This window comes from Rana temporaria, chromosome 2 (genome assembly GCF_905171775.1).
Source record: "Rana temporaria chromosome 2, aRanTem1.1, whole genome shotgun sequence".
Taxonomy (NCBI): Eukaryota; Metazoa; Chordata; class Amphibia; order Anura; family Ranidae; genus Rana; species Rana temporaria.
Window position 1 is genome coordinate 16,217,434 of NC_053490.1, and position 15,242 is coordinate 16,232,675.

The 15,242-nt window shown below is 49.0% G+C and overlaps 1 protein-coding gene across 1 annotated transcript; it reads left to right on the top strand.

The window, feature by feature from the left end:
• The first annotated feature begins 1,334 nt into the window (after positions 1-1,334).
• Positions 1,335-13,341, top strand: LOC120928850. Its single transcript, XM_040339877.1, has 2 exons — positions 1,335-1,434; positions 12,070-13,341. Exon 2 carries the CDS (start codon positions 12,093-12,095, stop codon positions 13,218-13,220), a length of 1,128 nt encoding a protein of 375 aa, XP_040195811.1. The 5' UTR covers positions 1,335-1,434; positions 12,070-12,092; the 3' UTR covers positions 13,221-13,341.
• Positions 13,342-15,242: the final 1,901 nt, after the last annotated feature.

Below are 15,242 nucleotides of genomic sequence, written 5' to 3' on the forward strand. Positions count from 1 at the left end.
TTTGACCGTTGAAAAAACGAAAACAATTGTCCGATGGAGCATACAGACGGTCAGATTGTCCGATAAAACACGTCCGTCGGACCGTTGTTGTCAAAGTCCGATCGTGTGTATGGGCCTTTAGTCTGATCCTATTTGTTTTTCATTACTCCGTGAAGGGTCACTTGGCCATGCAACATTCCGCCAACATAAATTGCTGGTGGTCGGTGGGGTCCTCATGTTGCATAGACCCAATTCTTACATTTTCCATCCAAAACATATTTTTTCTGAATTTACTGGCTATCTTGTATCATCATTCCAGCCTGAAGAGAGGTCTGAATTGAATATGTTAAGGCAGGGCTCGACAAATCCCGGTCGCTATGGCGACTAGAAATAGCGTCCTGGCGACTTGGCTTGGAAGGTGGGCAAAAAAAAAAAAAATTTTTTTTTGTGAGCTGGCGCCATCTGGTGGTGAGCCGTTGGTATTACAAGTTATTACCACCAGATGTGTGAGCTGGCGCCATCTGGTGGTGGCCGTTGGTATTACAAGTTAAGCATTACAAGTTAAACAGCAATTCTAATGTCATTTTTCACTATTTTCGCTGCCATCTTCTTCCCTCTAATTACAACCCCCAAACATTATATATATATTTTATCCTAACACCCTAGAGAATAAAATGGCGATCGTTTTTATACGCCGTATTTGCGCAGCGGTCTTACAAGCGCACTTTTTTGGAAAAAAAAATTACACTTTTTTTTATTAAAAAATAAGACAACAGTAAAGTTATCCCCCTTTTTTTTAATATTATGAAAGATAATGTTACGCCGAGTAAATTCATACCCAACATGTCACGCTTCAAAATTGCGTCCGCTCGTGGAATGCCGACAAACTTTTACCCTTTAAAATCTTCATAGGCGACGTTTAAAAAAATCTACAGGTTGCATGTTTTGAGTTACAGAGGAGGACTAGGGCTCGAATTATTGCTCTCGCTCTACCAATCGCGGCGATACCTCACATGTGTGGTTTGAACACCGTTTACATATGCGGGCGCTGCTCACGTATGTGTTCGCTTCTGCGCGCAAGCTCGTCGGGACGGGGCGCGTTTTTTGGCTCCTAACTTTTTTAGCTGGCTCCTAGAATCCAAGCAAATTTGTCAAACCCTGTGTTAAGGGAAGGGTCAATGTGCATCCAGATGGGTCACCTTCCTGTAGACTGGAAGTAGACCTTTACAGGGAGAAGGACCCATATAAGAGTATGACAAGGACAGTACCATATCCTGTGACTTTGTAGTGTCCTCCCCAACAATGTGTGTCCCGGGGCCCCCGTGGCCAATTGGAGCACAGGCTATTATTTGTGGCTGGTCACATGATACAGAGCTCTGATAAGATGCAGATAAGAGTCAATCAGAGCATAGAACAAGTGACAGACGAGAGAAGGACGGACCTCCTACAATACAGGTACAAAGTGTACAATACATTTTAACAATATAATACAATCTCATATAATAATTTATATAATATAATAATAAGATTTCACTTGCAGAATGTTATAGGACTTTATAGAGATGGAGACAGTGGATGTGTGATTGGAAATGTAGAGTGTATGTGAATTATTATAATTAAGACCATGTAATACTGTATGTATTATGCTTGTACTGTATTGTATTTACCATAACAAAAAGCTTTATCATAAACCAAAATAACACAATATAACAATGCATAACATAATACAGTAAAACCTTGGATTGCGAGTATAATTCCTTCCAGAAACATGCTTGTAATCCAAAGCGCTTGTATAGCAAAGCATGAGACGAGATGTACTGTATGTGGGACGTATGGTGAGAATTCTGTACAATGCGCTCATTTTATCACAAGGGAATTTCCTGGTCAGGTGGAGGTCACCGGGACACTGAGCTGACACTTCATTTTCTTTCCTCTTCTATAACACACAATTCCTAGTGGAACCAACAGGTCACTCTTAAGCTGGCTACACATTATACAATTTTTTTTTTGTTCAATTTCCTTTAGATGTACCTTCAACATTGTAGTGCAAGGACCGGCCCGATGGCATACAATATGAAAGTGTTTAGGTGTGACCAGTGTTGCCAACCTACCAGATTGAAATTTACTGGCACGACACCCGAAATTTACTGGCGCAGCCACGTTTTTACTGGCATTTTACAAAAGTTACTAAATTACATTTTTAGGTGCAAATTTCAGTATTTAGGCTACAAACAAGTACGCTAGGCAAATAGCAATGTGATTTAAGTAGATATTAAGGTAAAAAAAAAACATATTTTTGTTATTTTCGATATAATAAGGGCAAATTATTTAGTCACACCACCCCCTGCCTCCATCCCCCTCTGCCACGACACCCCCTGCCTTCACCCCCCTCTGCGGTGCCACAATCTCCCCCTGCCTCCAATCTCCCCTAGGCCCCCTGCCTTCCCTCTGCGGTGCCACCAACAACCCCTGTCTCCGTCCCCACCCTCTGCGATGCCACCATCACCCCCTGCCTCCAATCACCCCCTGCCCTCATCGTCCCCTGCCTCCATCCCCCTCTGCGGTGCCACCAACAACCCCTGTCTCCATCCCCACCCTCTGCGGTGCCACCATCACCCCCTTACTCCAATCACCCCCTTCCTCCAATCACCCCCAGCCACTAACACCCCCTGCCACCAATCTCCCCCTGCCTCTAATCTCCCCCAGCCCCCCTGCCTCCAATCATCCCCTGCCTCCACCCCCCTTTGCGGTGCCACGAACAAGCCCTGTCTCCATCCCCTCTGCCACCGACACCCCCTGCCTTCACCCCCCTCTGCGGTGCCACAATCTCCCCCTGCCTCCAATCTCCCCCTGCCTCCAATCTCCCCTAGGCCCCCTGCCTCCCCTCTGCGGTGCCACCAACAACCCCTGTCTCCGTCCCCACACTCTGCGAAGCCAGCATCCCCCTCTGCAGTGCCACCATCACCCCCTGCCTCCAATCACCCCCTGCCCTCATCGTCCCCTGCCTCCATCCCCCTCTGCGGTGCCACCAACAACCCCTGTCTCCATCCCCACCCTCTGCGGTGCCACCATCACCCCCTGACTCCAATCACCCCCTGCCTCCAATCACCCCCAGCCACTAACAACCCCTGCCACCAATCTCCCCCTGCCTCCAATCTCCCCCAGCCCCCCTGCCTTCAATCATCCCCTGCCTCCATCCCCCTTTGCGGTGCCACCAACAACCCCTGTCTCCATCCCCCACCCTCTGCGGTGCCACTATCTCCCCCTGCCTCCATCCCCCTCTGTGGTGCCACCGCAGCCACCATCAACTTCTGCCTCCAATCTCCATGCGCAGTTCCAAGCCAAACCGATCTCGGCTATTTTTACTGGCACTGTCCCGTAACCACGGACATTTACAAACGGGGTAAAAAAGTGCCTGTTTTTTACGAACTGTCCGTAAAAATACGGACGGTTGGCAACACTGGGTGTGACCTCATATTATATGATTTTGGTTAGGGTTGTCCAGATACCGATACCAGTATCGGTATCGGGACCGATACCGAGTATTTGCGGGAGTACTCGTACTCGCGCAAATACCCCCAATACCTAAATAGAATACTTTCCCCCCCCCCCGCCGCTGCCACCGCATCGCGCCGCCGCATCGAGGGACATGGCTAGAGGGACATTGCTGCATATGTGAGGGACATGGCTAGAGGGACATTGCTGCATATGTGAGGGACATGGCTAGAGGGACATTGCTGCATATGTGAGGGACATGGCTAGAGGGACATTGCTGCATATGTGAGGGACATTGCTGCATATGTGAGGGGCATGGCTAGAGGGACATGGCTGCATATGTGAGGGACATGGCTAGAGGGACATGGCTGCATATGTGAGGGACATGGCTGCATATGTGGGGGACATGGCTAGAGGGACATTGCTGCATATGTGAGGGACATGGCTAGAGGGACATTGCTGCATATGTGAGGGACATTGCTGCATATGTGAGGGACATGGCTAGAGGGACATGGCTGCATATGTGAGGGACATGGCTGCATATGTGGGGGACATGGCTAGAGGGACATGGCTGCATATGTGAGGGACATGGCTAGAGGGACATTGCTGCATATGTGAGGGACATTGCTGCATATGTGAGGGACATGGCTAGAGGGACATTGCTGCATATGTGGGGGACATGGCTAGAGGGACATGGCTGCATATGTGAGGGACATGGCTGCATTTGGGGACACATTTAAAAAAAGTATCGGTATTCGGTATCGGCGACTACTTGAAAAAAAGTATCGGTACTTGTACTCGGTCCTAAAAAAGTGGTATCGGGACAACCCTAATTTTGGTAAAGCTAAAATAAAATTGTACAAGAGAATTCTATAATATTTAGCCAGCTTTAGAGAGGTTGCTGCAACATTACCCTGAAATCAGTTGTTTGACATGATTTTTTTCTTTTTTTGCTGTTCCATATTTGCAGCTGTATTTCATACGCAGCATTGTGGTTTCTAGTTCTACTAGCAGTCTGCATATTAGACCCCTTTCACACTTGGGCGCTTTGCAGGCGCTATAACGCTAAAAATATCGCCTGCAAAGCGCTAGCAGGACGGTAAAAAAAAAGTCCTGCTAGCAGCATCTTTGGAGCGGTGAAGGAGCGGTGTGTTTACTGTTCCTCCACCGCCCCTGCCCATAGAAATCAATAGGCACCGCGGCTATACCGCCGGCAAAGCGCCTCTGCAAAAGGTGCTTTGCAGTGGCTTTAACCCTTTCTCGGCCGCTAGCGGGGGGTAAAAGCGCCCCGCTAGCGGCCGAATAGCACCACGAAATTTACGGCAAAGTGCCGCTAGAATAAGCGTCGCTTTACCTCCGAGACACGCCGCGTAAATTCAAAGCTGCGCCGGCGTATCTTCTTTCTGTATTCAGAAAGCAAGATACGCTGACATTAGCCTAAGATACGACTGGCGTAAGTCTCTTCCACCGTCGTATCTTAGGGTGCATATTTACGCTGGCCGCTAGGTGGCGCTTCCGTCGTTTTCGGTGTAGAATATGCAAATGACCTTAAGGCCTTGTACTCACGGCAGGACATGTCCGATGAAAACGGTCTGCAGACCGTTTCCATCGGACATGTCTGGCCGGGGACTGCCCGGGGACTTCTGTTCGATGGCTATACACACCATCGAACAGAAGCCCGCGCGTAAACATTACGCGGGGCGTGTCCGCGGTGTCGCCGCGTCGATGACGCGGTGTCGCCGCGACAATGACGCGGCGACGTGGGCGGGCCGCCTTAAATATGCTTCCACGCATGCGTCGAAGTCATTCGACGCATGCGAGGGATGCGGGCGGCAGGACATGTACGGTAGGTCTGTACAGACGACCGTACATGTCCGGGCGGACAGGTTTCCAGCGGACTGTTTTAAAACAAGTCCGGGAAACAGTTGTCCGCTGGAAACCTGTCCGATCCGTCCCAAAATGGTCCGCTCGGGCCAACACACGGCCAAACATGTCTGCTGAAACTGGTCTGCGGACCAGTTTCAGCAGACATGTTTGGTCGTGAGTACGGGGCCAGATACGCAGATTCACAAATTTACGTACGCCCGGCGCTATTTTTTTAGGTCGTTTACGTTAGGCTTTTTCAGCGTAAGGTTGCTCCTGCTATTATGAGGCGTACGCAATGTTAAGTATGGACGCCGTTCCCGCGTCAAATTTTGAATTTTTTGCGTAAGTCGTTCGCGAATAGGGCTGGACGTAATTTACGTTCACGTCGAAACCAATGACGTCCTTGCGGCGTACTTTGGAGCAATGCACATTGGGAAATTCCACGGACGGCGCATGCGCCGTTCGGGAAAAACGTCAATCACGTCGGGTTACTAAGAATTAACATAAAACACGCCCCCTCACCCTCATTTGAATTACGCGCGCTTACGCCGGCCCAATTTACGCTACGCCGCCGTAACTTAGGAGGCAAGTGCTTTGTGAATACAGCACTTGCCTCTCTAACTTACGGCGGCGTAGCGTAAATACGTTACGCTGCGCCGCCGTAACAATGCGCGCACCTACCTGAATCTAGCCCTTAGTAATTCTTACTGAATAGAGTGACGCAACACCGCATTATGGCCACTAGATGGAGCTGATGATCATAAAAAGTATTTACAGTGGAACCTCAGATTGCGAGTAACGAGCATTTCGCAATACCAGCTATTATTTAAAAAAAATCCTGACTCATTTTGCGAGTGTTGTCTCGAGCAGGATTCAAGCCTCTGCGGGTGTGCCGATGACACTCGAAGCCGCCTCAAAGTACTTGGAAATACTGGCCCGGATTCACAAAGCACTTACGCCGACGTATCTCGAGATACGCAGCGTAAGTGTAACTATGCGCCGTCGTATCTGTGCGCCGTGCCCACAATCTGAGATACGCCTGAAAATAGGCTTCATCCGACCGACGTAACTTGCCTACGCCTTCGTATCGTGGGCGCATATTTACGCCGGGCGCATTTGCCGCTCCCATAGATTTTCTATGCACATATGCAAATGAGGGAGATACGCCGATTTACAAACGTAGTTGCGCCCGGCGCATCATATACGCGGTTTGCGTAAGTCGTACGTCCGGCGTAAAGTTATTCCCCATATAGGAGGCGCAAGTCATGCAAAGGTATGGACCAGGGAACACAGCCGTCGTATCTTTTGTCGTTTACGTTGTACGTGAATATGACTAGGCGTAGGTTACGTTCACGTCGTAGGCAGTGATTCGACGTATCTTAGGGAGTTGTTTCGACGTGATTCTGAGCATGCGCACTGGGATGCGGCCACGGGACGGCGCATGCGCCGTTCATTTTAAGTACTTCTATGACGCTTGGCCCATCATTTGCATGGGGTCACGCCTCATTAGCATGGCTCACGCCCACTTCCACCTACGCTGGCTTACGCAGAGGGAACCCAGCGTATCTTTACCAGCGAGTGGGAGCGAGTGCTTTGTGAATCCAGTGCTTGCCTCGGTGCGCTGCGCCGGCGTAGTGTAAAAGAGATACGCTACGGCGGCATAAATATGCGCCGATGTCTGTGAATCCGGGCCACTGTGTTTCCGAGCCTTTCTGAGGGTTTCCGAGTGCAACTGAGCAGTCTCCGAGTATTTCCGAGTCTCTCTAGCGCCCCCACCACGGGCCACATGCAATATTGCATGCAATAGAAGTCAATGTGGAACAAATTATCTTTGTTTCCATTGACTTCTATGGGGAAACTTGCATTGATATGCGAGTGGTTTGGATTACAAGCATTCTCCTGGAACGGATTAGGCTCGTGATCCAAGGTTCCACTGTATTTCCTTTGGCCCAGATTCAGTAAGAATTGCGCATAAATTACGGATGCACAGGGCAACGATTTTGCCCTGCGCCCCCGCAAATTTGCGCCGCTGCCCTCGATTCACGGAGCAGTAGCTCCGTAAATTGCGAGGGCGCGCCGGCAAAATTGCCCGGCGTAAGCGCGCGCAATTTAAATGATCCCGCAGGGGGCGGGAATCATTTAAATTAGGCGCGTTCCCGCGCCGATCGTAAAGCGCATGCGCCATCTGGAAACTTTCCCGACGTGCATTGCGGCAAATGACGTCGCAAGGACGTCATTTGCTTCAAAGTGAACGTGAATGGCGTCCAGCGCCATTCACGAATCACTTACGCAAACGACGTGAAATTCAAATTTCACGACGCGGGAAGGGCGGGTATACTTTAGCATTGGCTGCCCCTACTATTAGAAGGGGCAGCCTTGCGCTAAAGACGCCGTACGGAAACGCCGTAACTTGCGTACGCAGGGCTCGCGCAACATTGTGAATCGGTGTTAGTATGCAATTTGCATACTATACGCTGAGCACAATGGGAGCGCCCCCTAGCGGTCATCGCAAGAATGCAGCCCAAAATCTGCGTGGCATAAGAGCCTTATGCCACGCAGATTTTAGGCTGCAGTCGGCGTTACGATGTTCCTGAATCAGGAGCATTTGTTACGCCGGCGCAAGCAAGCAATTGCGCTGCGTAACTATGGTTACTCAGGCGCAATTGCTCTCTGAATCCGGGCCTTTGTCGATTGTCAGCTCCATCTAGTGGCCACAATGTCGTATTTTCCTGATTCATGCTATACTTTTGAATGAAGAGCATCCAACCTGGATAGGAGAAAGGCTAATATTATTCAATTTTGCCTTCTTCAGCCAAGAAAAGATGTAGGCCCAGATTCTCAAAGGACTTACGATGGCGTATCGCCACGTACGCCGTCGTAAGTCCGAATGAGAGCCGTCGTATCTTTTAGAATCAGTTACGCATAAATTCGGCTAAGATACGAGCGACGTAAGTCTCTTACACCGTCGTATCTTAGTTGCATATTTACGCTGGCCGCTAGGTGGCGCTTCCGTAGATTTCCGCGTCGAATATGTAAATTAGCTAGATACGCCGATTCACGAACGTACGTGCGCCCGGCGTAGCAAGATACGTCGTTTACGCCGGCGTAAAGTTACCCCTCATAAAGCAGGGGTAAGTCATGTTAGGTATGGACGTCGGAAACGTACCAACAGCGTCGTATTTTACGTCGTTTGCGTAAGTCGTCCGTGAATGGGGCTGGACGTAATTTACGTTCACGTCGAAAGCATTGACTATTTGCGGCGTAATTTGGAGCAATGCGCACTGGGATACGTTCACGGACGGCGAATGCGGCGTTCGTTAAAAACGTCAATCACGTCGGGTCACGATTCATTAGCATAAAACACGCCCACACTAGCCTACTTTGAATTACGCGGGCTTACGCCGGCACAGTTACACTACGCCGCCGTAACTTTGGGCGCAAGCGGCCAGATTCACAAAGAGATACGACGGTGTATTATCTACAGATACACCATCGTATCTCTGACTTACACTGGTCCTATCTATGCGCCTGATTCATAGAACCAGATACACATAGATAGGGCTAGATCCGACAGTGTTACACTATCGGATCTTTTTTTCAATTTAAAAATGGCGCCGGGGGCGTTCCCGCTGATTTACGATAAATAATATGTGTTCTTACGTCGTTTCCATAGCGGCTTTCCCGTCGTATACTTACCCCTTCTTTTATCAGGCGCAGCCAATGTTAAGTATAGCCGGCGTTCCCGCGTCGAATTTGAATTTTCCTACGTCGTTTGCGTACGCCGATTCACGAACACGCACGTCGCAAGTCCCGCTCACGTCGCAACCACTGACGTCCTAGTCATGTCAGTGGGAGCAATGCACGCCGGGAAATTCCCCGGACGGCGCCTGCGCATTTAAATCAGCGCGGGAACGCGCCTGATTTAAATAGTACACTCCCCTAGCCGCGGAATTTTAATTCTGCCGGGGGATTTAGGATCCGCCGCCGCAAGTTTGGAGGTAAGTTGTTTGTGAATTAGCCACTTGCCTCCTAAACTTGCGGGAGCGGATCTTAATTCACGTAGATCGAGCGGATCTATAGATCCGCTGAGCTACGTGAATCTGGCCCAAGTTCTTTGAGAATACGGGACCTCCCTCACTAAGTTACGGCGGCGTAGTGTATCTGAGATACGCTACGCCGGCCTATAGATAGGCGCTTTTTTGAGAATCTGGCCCGTAGGTTCTATCTCACTTGTTGCAGCTTCTAATGTACACTGTGAAAAGTTCAATGAAATCAGAATGAGAAATTTCAGTTCAGCTTCAGGGGAGATAAAGGATTGGTGATCAGGTCACAAAAGGTTCTAGAAAACTATCATTTTGCTTTGAACTGATTTCCCCTTTATTGTTTAGAAGTTTTTTTTTTTTTATAAGACTATGAGGCCAGCAAGGGCACTTCCATGGGACAGGGTCATGGCACGGGTGGGGATTAATCCTTTTGTTGGTGAAATTTTGTCCCTGGTACCAAAGTGAAACTAGTTGCAGAGGGGCACATTTAGGAAGGGAGTTCTATGTAAGATAACAGCAGACATGCTCGGCTCTCGCGCATGCCACTAGGGGGCGCTCCCCCCGCTCTCCCCCGACTCCCGTGCGCGTGCCCGGCGGGCGCGATCACCGCCGGGCACACGCGATCGCTCGTTACAGAGCGGGGACCGGGAGCTGTGGGTGTGAACACACAGCTCCCCGTCCTGTCAGGGAGAGAAATGCTGATCTTCTGTTCATACAATGTATGAACAGCGATCAGTCATTTCCCCTAGTGAGGCCACCCCCCCTACAATTAGAACACACCCAGGGACATGGGACACCAGGATAATGATTGGAGGAACCTTCTAAACAGACATCCTCTTCCTCCCCCAGTGATTGGTCAAGGCAGAATAAATATTCATAACCCAATAGATTATAACTTCTAACTCTATGTACTGGAGAACACTTAACAACTGCAGGCAGAACCAATCAATTACATTTAGTTAGGGACACCCCAGCTTAACGCAGGACCCCTACATTTCACCCCAATGAAAATAGAAATATGATGGTAATGCATGTTATGTGTTATGGTGCACAAAGGAGCAGCTTTTCAAACATTTAAAGCGGGGGTTCACCCGAAAAACACATTTGTAACATTCGATTGAGGCTAATTGTGGGAAGCAGAATCGGGTGTTTTTTTTAACCACTTCCATACCGGGCACATATACCCCCCTCCTGACCGGGTGAAATTTCAGCTTCCGGCACTGCGCCGCTTTAACTGACAATTGCGCGGTCGTGCGACGTGGCTCCCAAACAAAATTGGCGTCCTTTTTTCCCCACAAATAGAGCTTTCTTTTGGTGGTATTTGATCACCTCTGAGGTTTTTATTTTTTGCGCTATAAAACAAAAAAAGCAACAATTTTGAAAAAAAAATTCAATATTTTTTACTTGTTGCTATAATAAATAGCCAAATTTTTTTTTCCAAATTTTTTTTTTCTCAGTTTAGGTCGATACGTATTCTTCTACATATTTTTAGTAAAAAAAAAAAAAATAATAAAAAAAAAAAAAAAATCGCAATAAGCGCTTACAAAATATGGGACAGAATTATTATTATTATTATTATTATTATTTTTTTTTTTTACTAGTAATGGCGGCGATCTGCGATTTTTTTATTGGGACTGCGACATTATGGCGGACACATCGGACACTTTTGACACATTTTTGGCGCCATTCACATTTATACTGCGATCAGTGCTATAAATATGCACTAATTACTGTATAAATGTGACTGTCAGGGAAGGGGTTAACACTAGGGGGTGAGGAAGGGGTTAAATGTGTAGCCTGGGTGTGTTCTAACTGTGGGGGGAGGGGGGTGACTGGGGGAGGTAACCGATCTGTGTCCCTATGTACAAGAGACACAGATCGGTCTCCTCTGTCCCCTGACAGGACGTGGAGCTCTGTGTTTACACACACAGATCCACGTCCCTGCTCTGTCACTGCTGATCGTGGGTGCCTGGCGGACATCGCGACTGCCAGGTACGCGCATCGGCATCTCGGGGATGCGCCGGGCGCGCGCGCGCCCCCCAGTAGCCGGAGGAATCCAGGACGTCAATTGACGTCCTGTTGAGTTTCCAGAGCCACTGTGAAGCCGTCATTTTACATGCGCCCGGTATTCAAGTGGTTAAAATCAATGCACTACTTACCGTTTTAGAGATAGATGTTCTCCGCCGCTTCCGGGTATGGTCTGCGGGACTGGGCGTTCCTATTTGATTGACAGCCTTCCGACCGTCGCATACTGCGTGTCACGAGTTGCCGAAAGTAGCCGAACGTCGGTGCGCAGGCGCGGTATAGAGCCGCAACGCTTCTTTCTGCACCTCGTGACGCGCTGTATGCGACGGTCGGAAGGCTGTCAATCAAATAGGAACGCCCAGTCCCGAAGACCATACCCGGAAGCCGCGGAGAACATCTATCTCTAAAACGGTAAGTACTGTATTGATTTAAAAAAAAAAAACACCCGATTGTGCTTTCCACAATTAGCCTCAATCTAATGTTAATTTTTTTTTTTCGGGTGAACCCCCACTTTAAGTGTGTTGATAGTTCATTCAGAATTAATTGGATGCATTAACGCAACACACCTCAAAGCACAAAAACAGATGTGAAGGAGCCCTGAATGGCCTTAGACATGGCTGAATTAGTATTTGATTACTCTCTTTGTCTTCTTCCCATACAGATTTCACACACTGTGCTTCTCTGATGGCGGTCTTTGCGAAGGCATGGGAGTCAGTGGGCTTCCTCCAGTCAGTGAACTCGGTGGTCCTGGGACTCATTGCTCAGATCAATGAGACCGCTACCGCCGATGAAATAGAGTTTGTTAAGAAGACCCTGGAGTCCATCGACCGGCAGCTGGCTGCAGGCAAGGGGTTAATGAGAGACTCCGATGTCACTAAATGTGAAGATAGCATCACGGTGGTGTACCAGCAGCTGGCTACAGTGGTCCGGGCAGGGAAACTGTACAAAGACAAAGAGAAGGAAGTCTTCCTGCAATACGTAACTGATTACAAGATTGACCGCCAGCTCAACTCCCTCTATAACCGCCTGCTGGGCATCTCCGTGCTGGCGGACCACGTGACCCTCCTGCAGCAGGTGATACGAGACAACCACCCACGTCGCTGGCAGATGATTGCCTTCTGCCAGCAGGTCAACTTTGTCCTAGCTACAGGTCTCCTGTGCCTTTTTGTTAATGGTTCTCTGACCGGGCGGGATACCCAGGTCATGATGGGCAGATGGACAGACAAAATGGCCGCTCTTTATAAAAGAATGGAGGACACTTCCAGAGACTGCGCCTCCTACTTCAAGTCCCAAGCCCAAGAAGACGTGGAAAAGTACCTACCACTAAATGTGGCCTTGCCGGATGATGAAAAAGCCACTGCCATACACAAACTCATGGAGAAGAATTACGATTGGCTGCGCTGGGCAGTAATGGTCTCCCACCCACAAACCGATAAGGCAGTTGGGGTCCTGGTCCATGGGAACTACATCTCAGTAAGTGGGGAATGCGGCACACAGGTGGTCATGAGCTACAGTGAAAGCCCGGTCTCTCTAGATAAGGGGAAGATCAATAAGCTCATTGGGGAACTGGAGTGGAAACTCCCAAACCCACCACCTGATGTCTATGCCAACATTGAGGCTGATCCCAGCTATGCCAAACAGTACCTGGCTGAGCGCATGCTGAACAAACTGAAGACCGGTCTGGGCAGTGGAGTCACCATTCATACGGTGCCGGGAAAACTAGATATGGCGGGAAATTTCCCCATAGCCTCCTATGTCCTCCATGAGTATAAGCACCGCATGGCAAGTGGCACTGTTTGTATCTTTGCCTGAGTGATGCATGGTAAATCTGTCCAAAAGTTAATTTCAGTTTTGGTTGGAAGTGGGGGTTCAGAAAAAGTGAGGGTGCACTGACGTCTTTTCACTCTACAAAAGAGTACAGCAGGAAGAATGAGACTCATATTATTATTACAGCTGTGGTTGGGGAAGTATAGAGAGCTCCAACAGGGAGAGTTGGCTTATTAATACTATTACCGTATTTATTCGAGTATAACGCGCAAAATTTTATACCCAAAAAAAAAAAAAAAGTTTTGGGTGCGCGTTATACACGAGGACTGGGGTGGGATGACAGTGGCGGGACCGATACCGAGTATTAGCGGGAGTACTCGTACTCCCGCTAATACCGCCGATACTAGAATACTTCCCCCCTCCCCCCGCCGCCACCACCGCTGCTACCGCCGCCGCCACCAACGCCGCTACAACGTTAATCCCCGCGGCGCGGGGAACATTACAGACAGCTTTCGTTTGAATAGCTGTTTTCCCCGCCGCGCATAGACACTCCCCCTTGGATGGATCTGTCCAATCGCGAGCAAGGGGGAGTGTCTATGCGCGGCAGGGAAAACAGCTGTTCAAACGAACGCTGTCTGTAATGTTCCCGCGCCGCGGTGATTAACAGTAGGTGGCTGCATATACAGGGGACATGGCTGGACATACGGGGGACATGGCTGGACATACGGGGGACATGGCTGGACATACGGGGGACATGGCTGGACATACGGGGGACATGGCTGGACATACGGGGGACATGGCTGCACATACGGGGGACATGGCTGCACATACGGGGGACATGGCTGCACATACGGGGGACATGGCTGCACATACGGGGGACATGGCTGCACATACGGGGGACATCATGGCTGCACATACGGGGGACATGGCTGGACATACGGGGGACATGGCTGCACATACGGGGGACATCATGGCTGCACATACGGGGGACATCATGGCTGCACATACGGGGGACATCATGGCTGCACATACGGGGGACATGGCTGGACATACGGGGGACATGGCTGGACATACGGGGGACATGGCTGGACATACGGGGGACATGGCTGGACATACGGGGGACATGGCTGGACATACAATAAATACAATAAATGATTTTTGGCAATTACAATGATTTTATACCGATTTTTAATTGAAAATTAGGGGTGCGCGTTATACGCGTGTGCGCGTTATACTCAAATAAATACGGTACTTTGGTCAGCGTCTGTATATGATGAATTAATAAAGTCTTACTTTCTCCTGGTTTCTAGAGTGCTCTGGAAACCAGTCTTGACGTATTATATATGTCATGTGACCGTCTGAGATGTCATAAAATGGAAACAACACAAAGCTGTGTATCTGCTCTGTATCGTGCATGTGTGTAACAATCTTATAAAATTGGCGTAAAAATCTTTTCATTGCATTTTATTGTATTATGGCAGACTACTGCATGAGCTAAATCAGGAACAGTTATAACAGAGAAACAACCAGTGCCCACTGATTATGGTGAAGAACCCAAAAAATTCCAGGTAGAGAGATTAACACAGAGCTCAATGTAGAAATAAGGTTTAGTGCCTAAATCTCAATTTTTTTAAATAGCCCCCCATCTATGGCTGTAGTATTCGCCTCCACTGCAATGCTGCTCTTCACACTTATTACTTCTCACCACAAGATGTCCTCAGTCCTCTGGATTGACTGAGGACATACTGTGGATGCAGGGTGTCACAGATCTGCCCCCTAGAGGGGCATCACTACAGCACCGTGCAATGGTGTAATGATGCAGAGATCATGGGCGCTTCCGCAGCGGTGATACACATTTAACCCTTTCTTCAAACGCTAGCAGGGGTTAAAAGCGCCCCACTAGCGGCTGAATAGCGCAGCTAAAACGATGGTAAAGCGGCGCTTTACCGATAACGCGGCCAGTCTGCAGTGTTAAAATTGCTATTGAGATAATTCAGCTTCACTCCATGCCCATATAAATATAGCCTAGAGAATGTACAGACCCCCCTTCAGCACAGACCTCTCCAT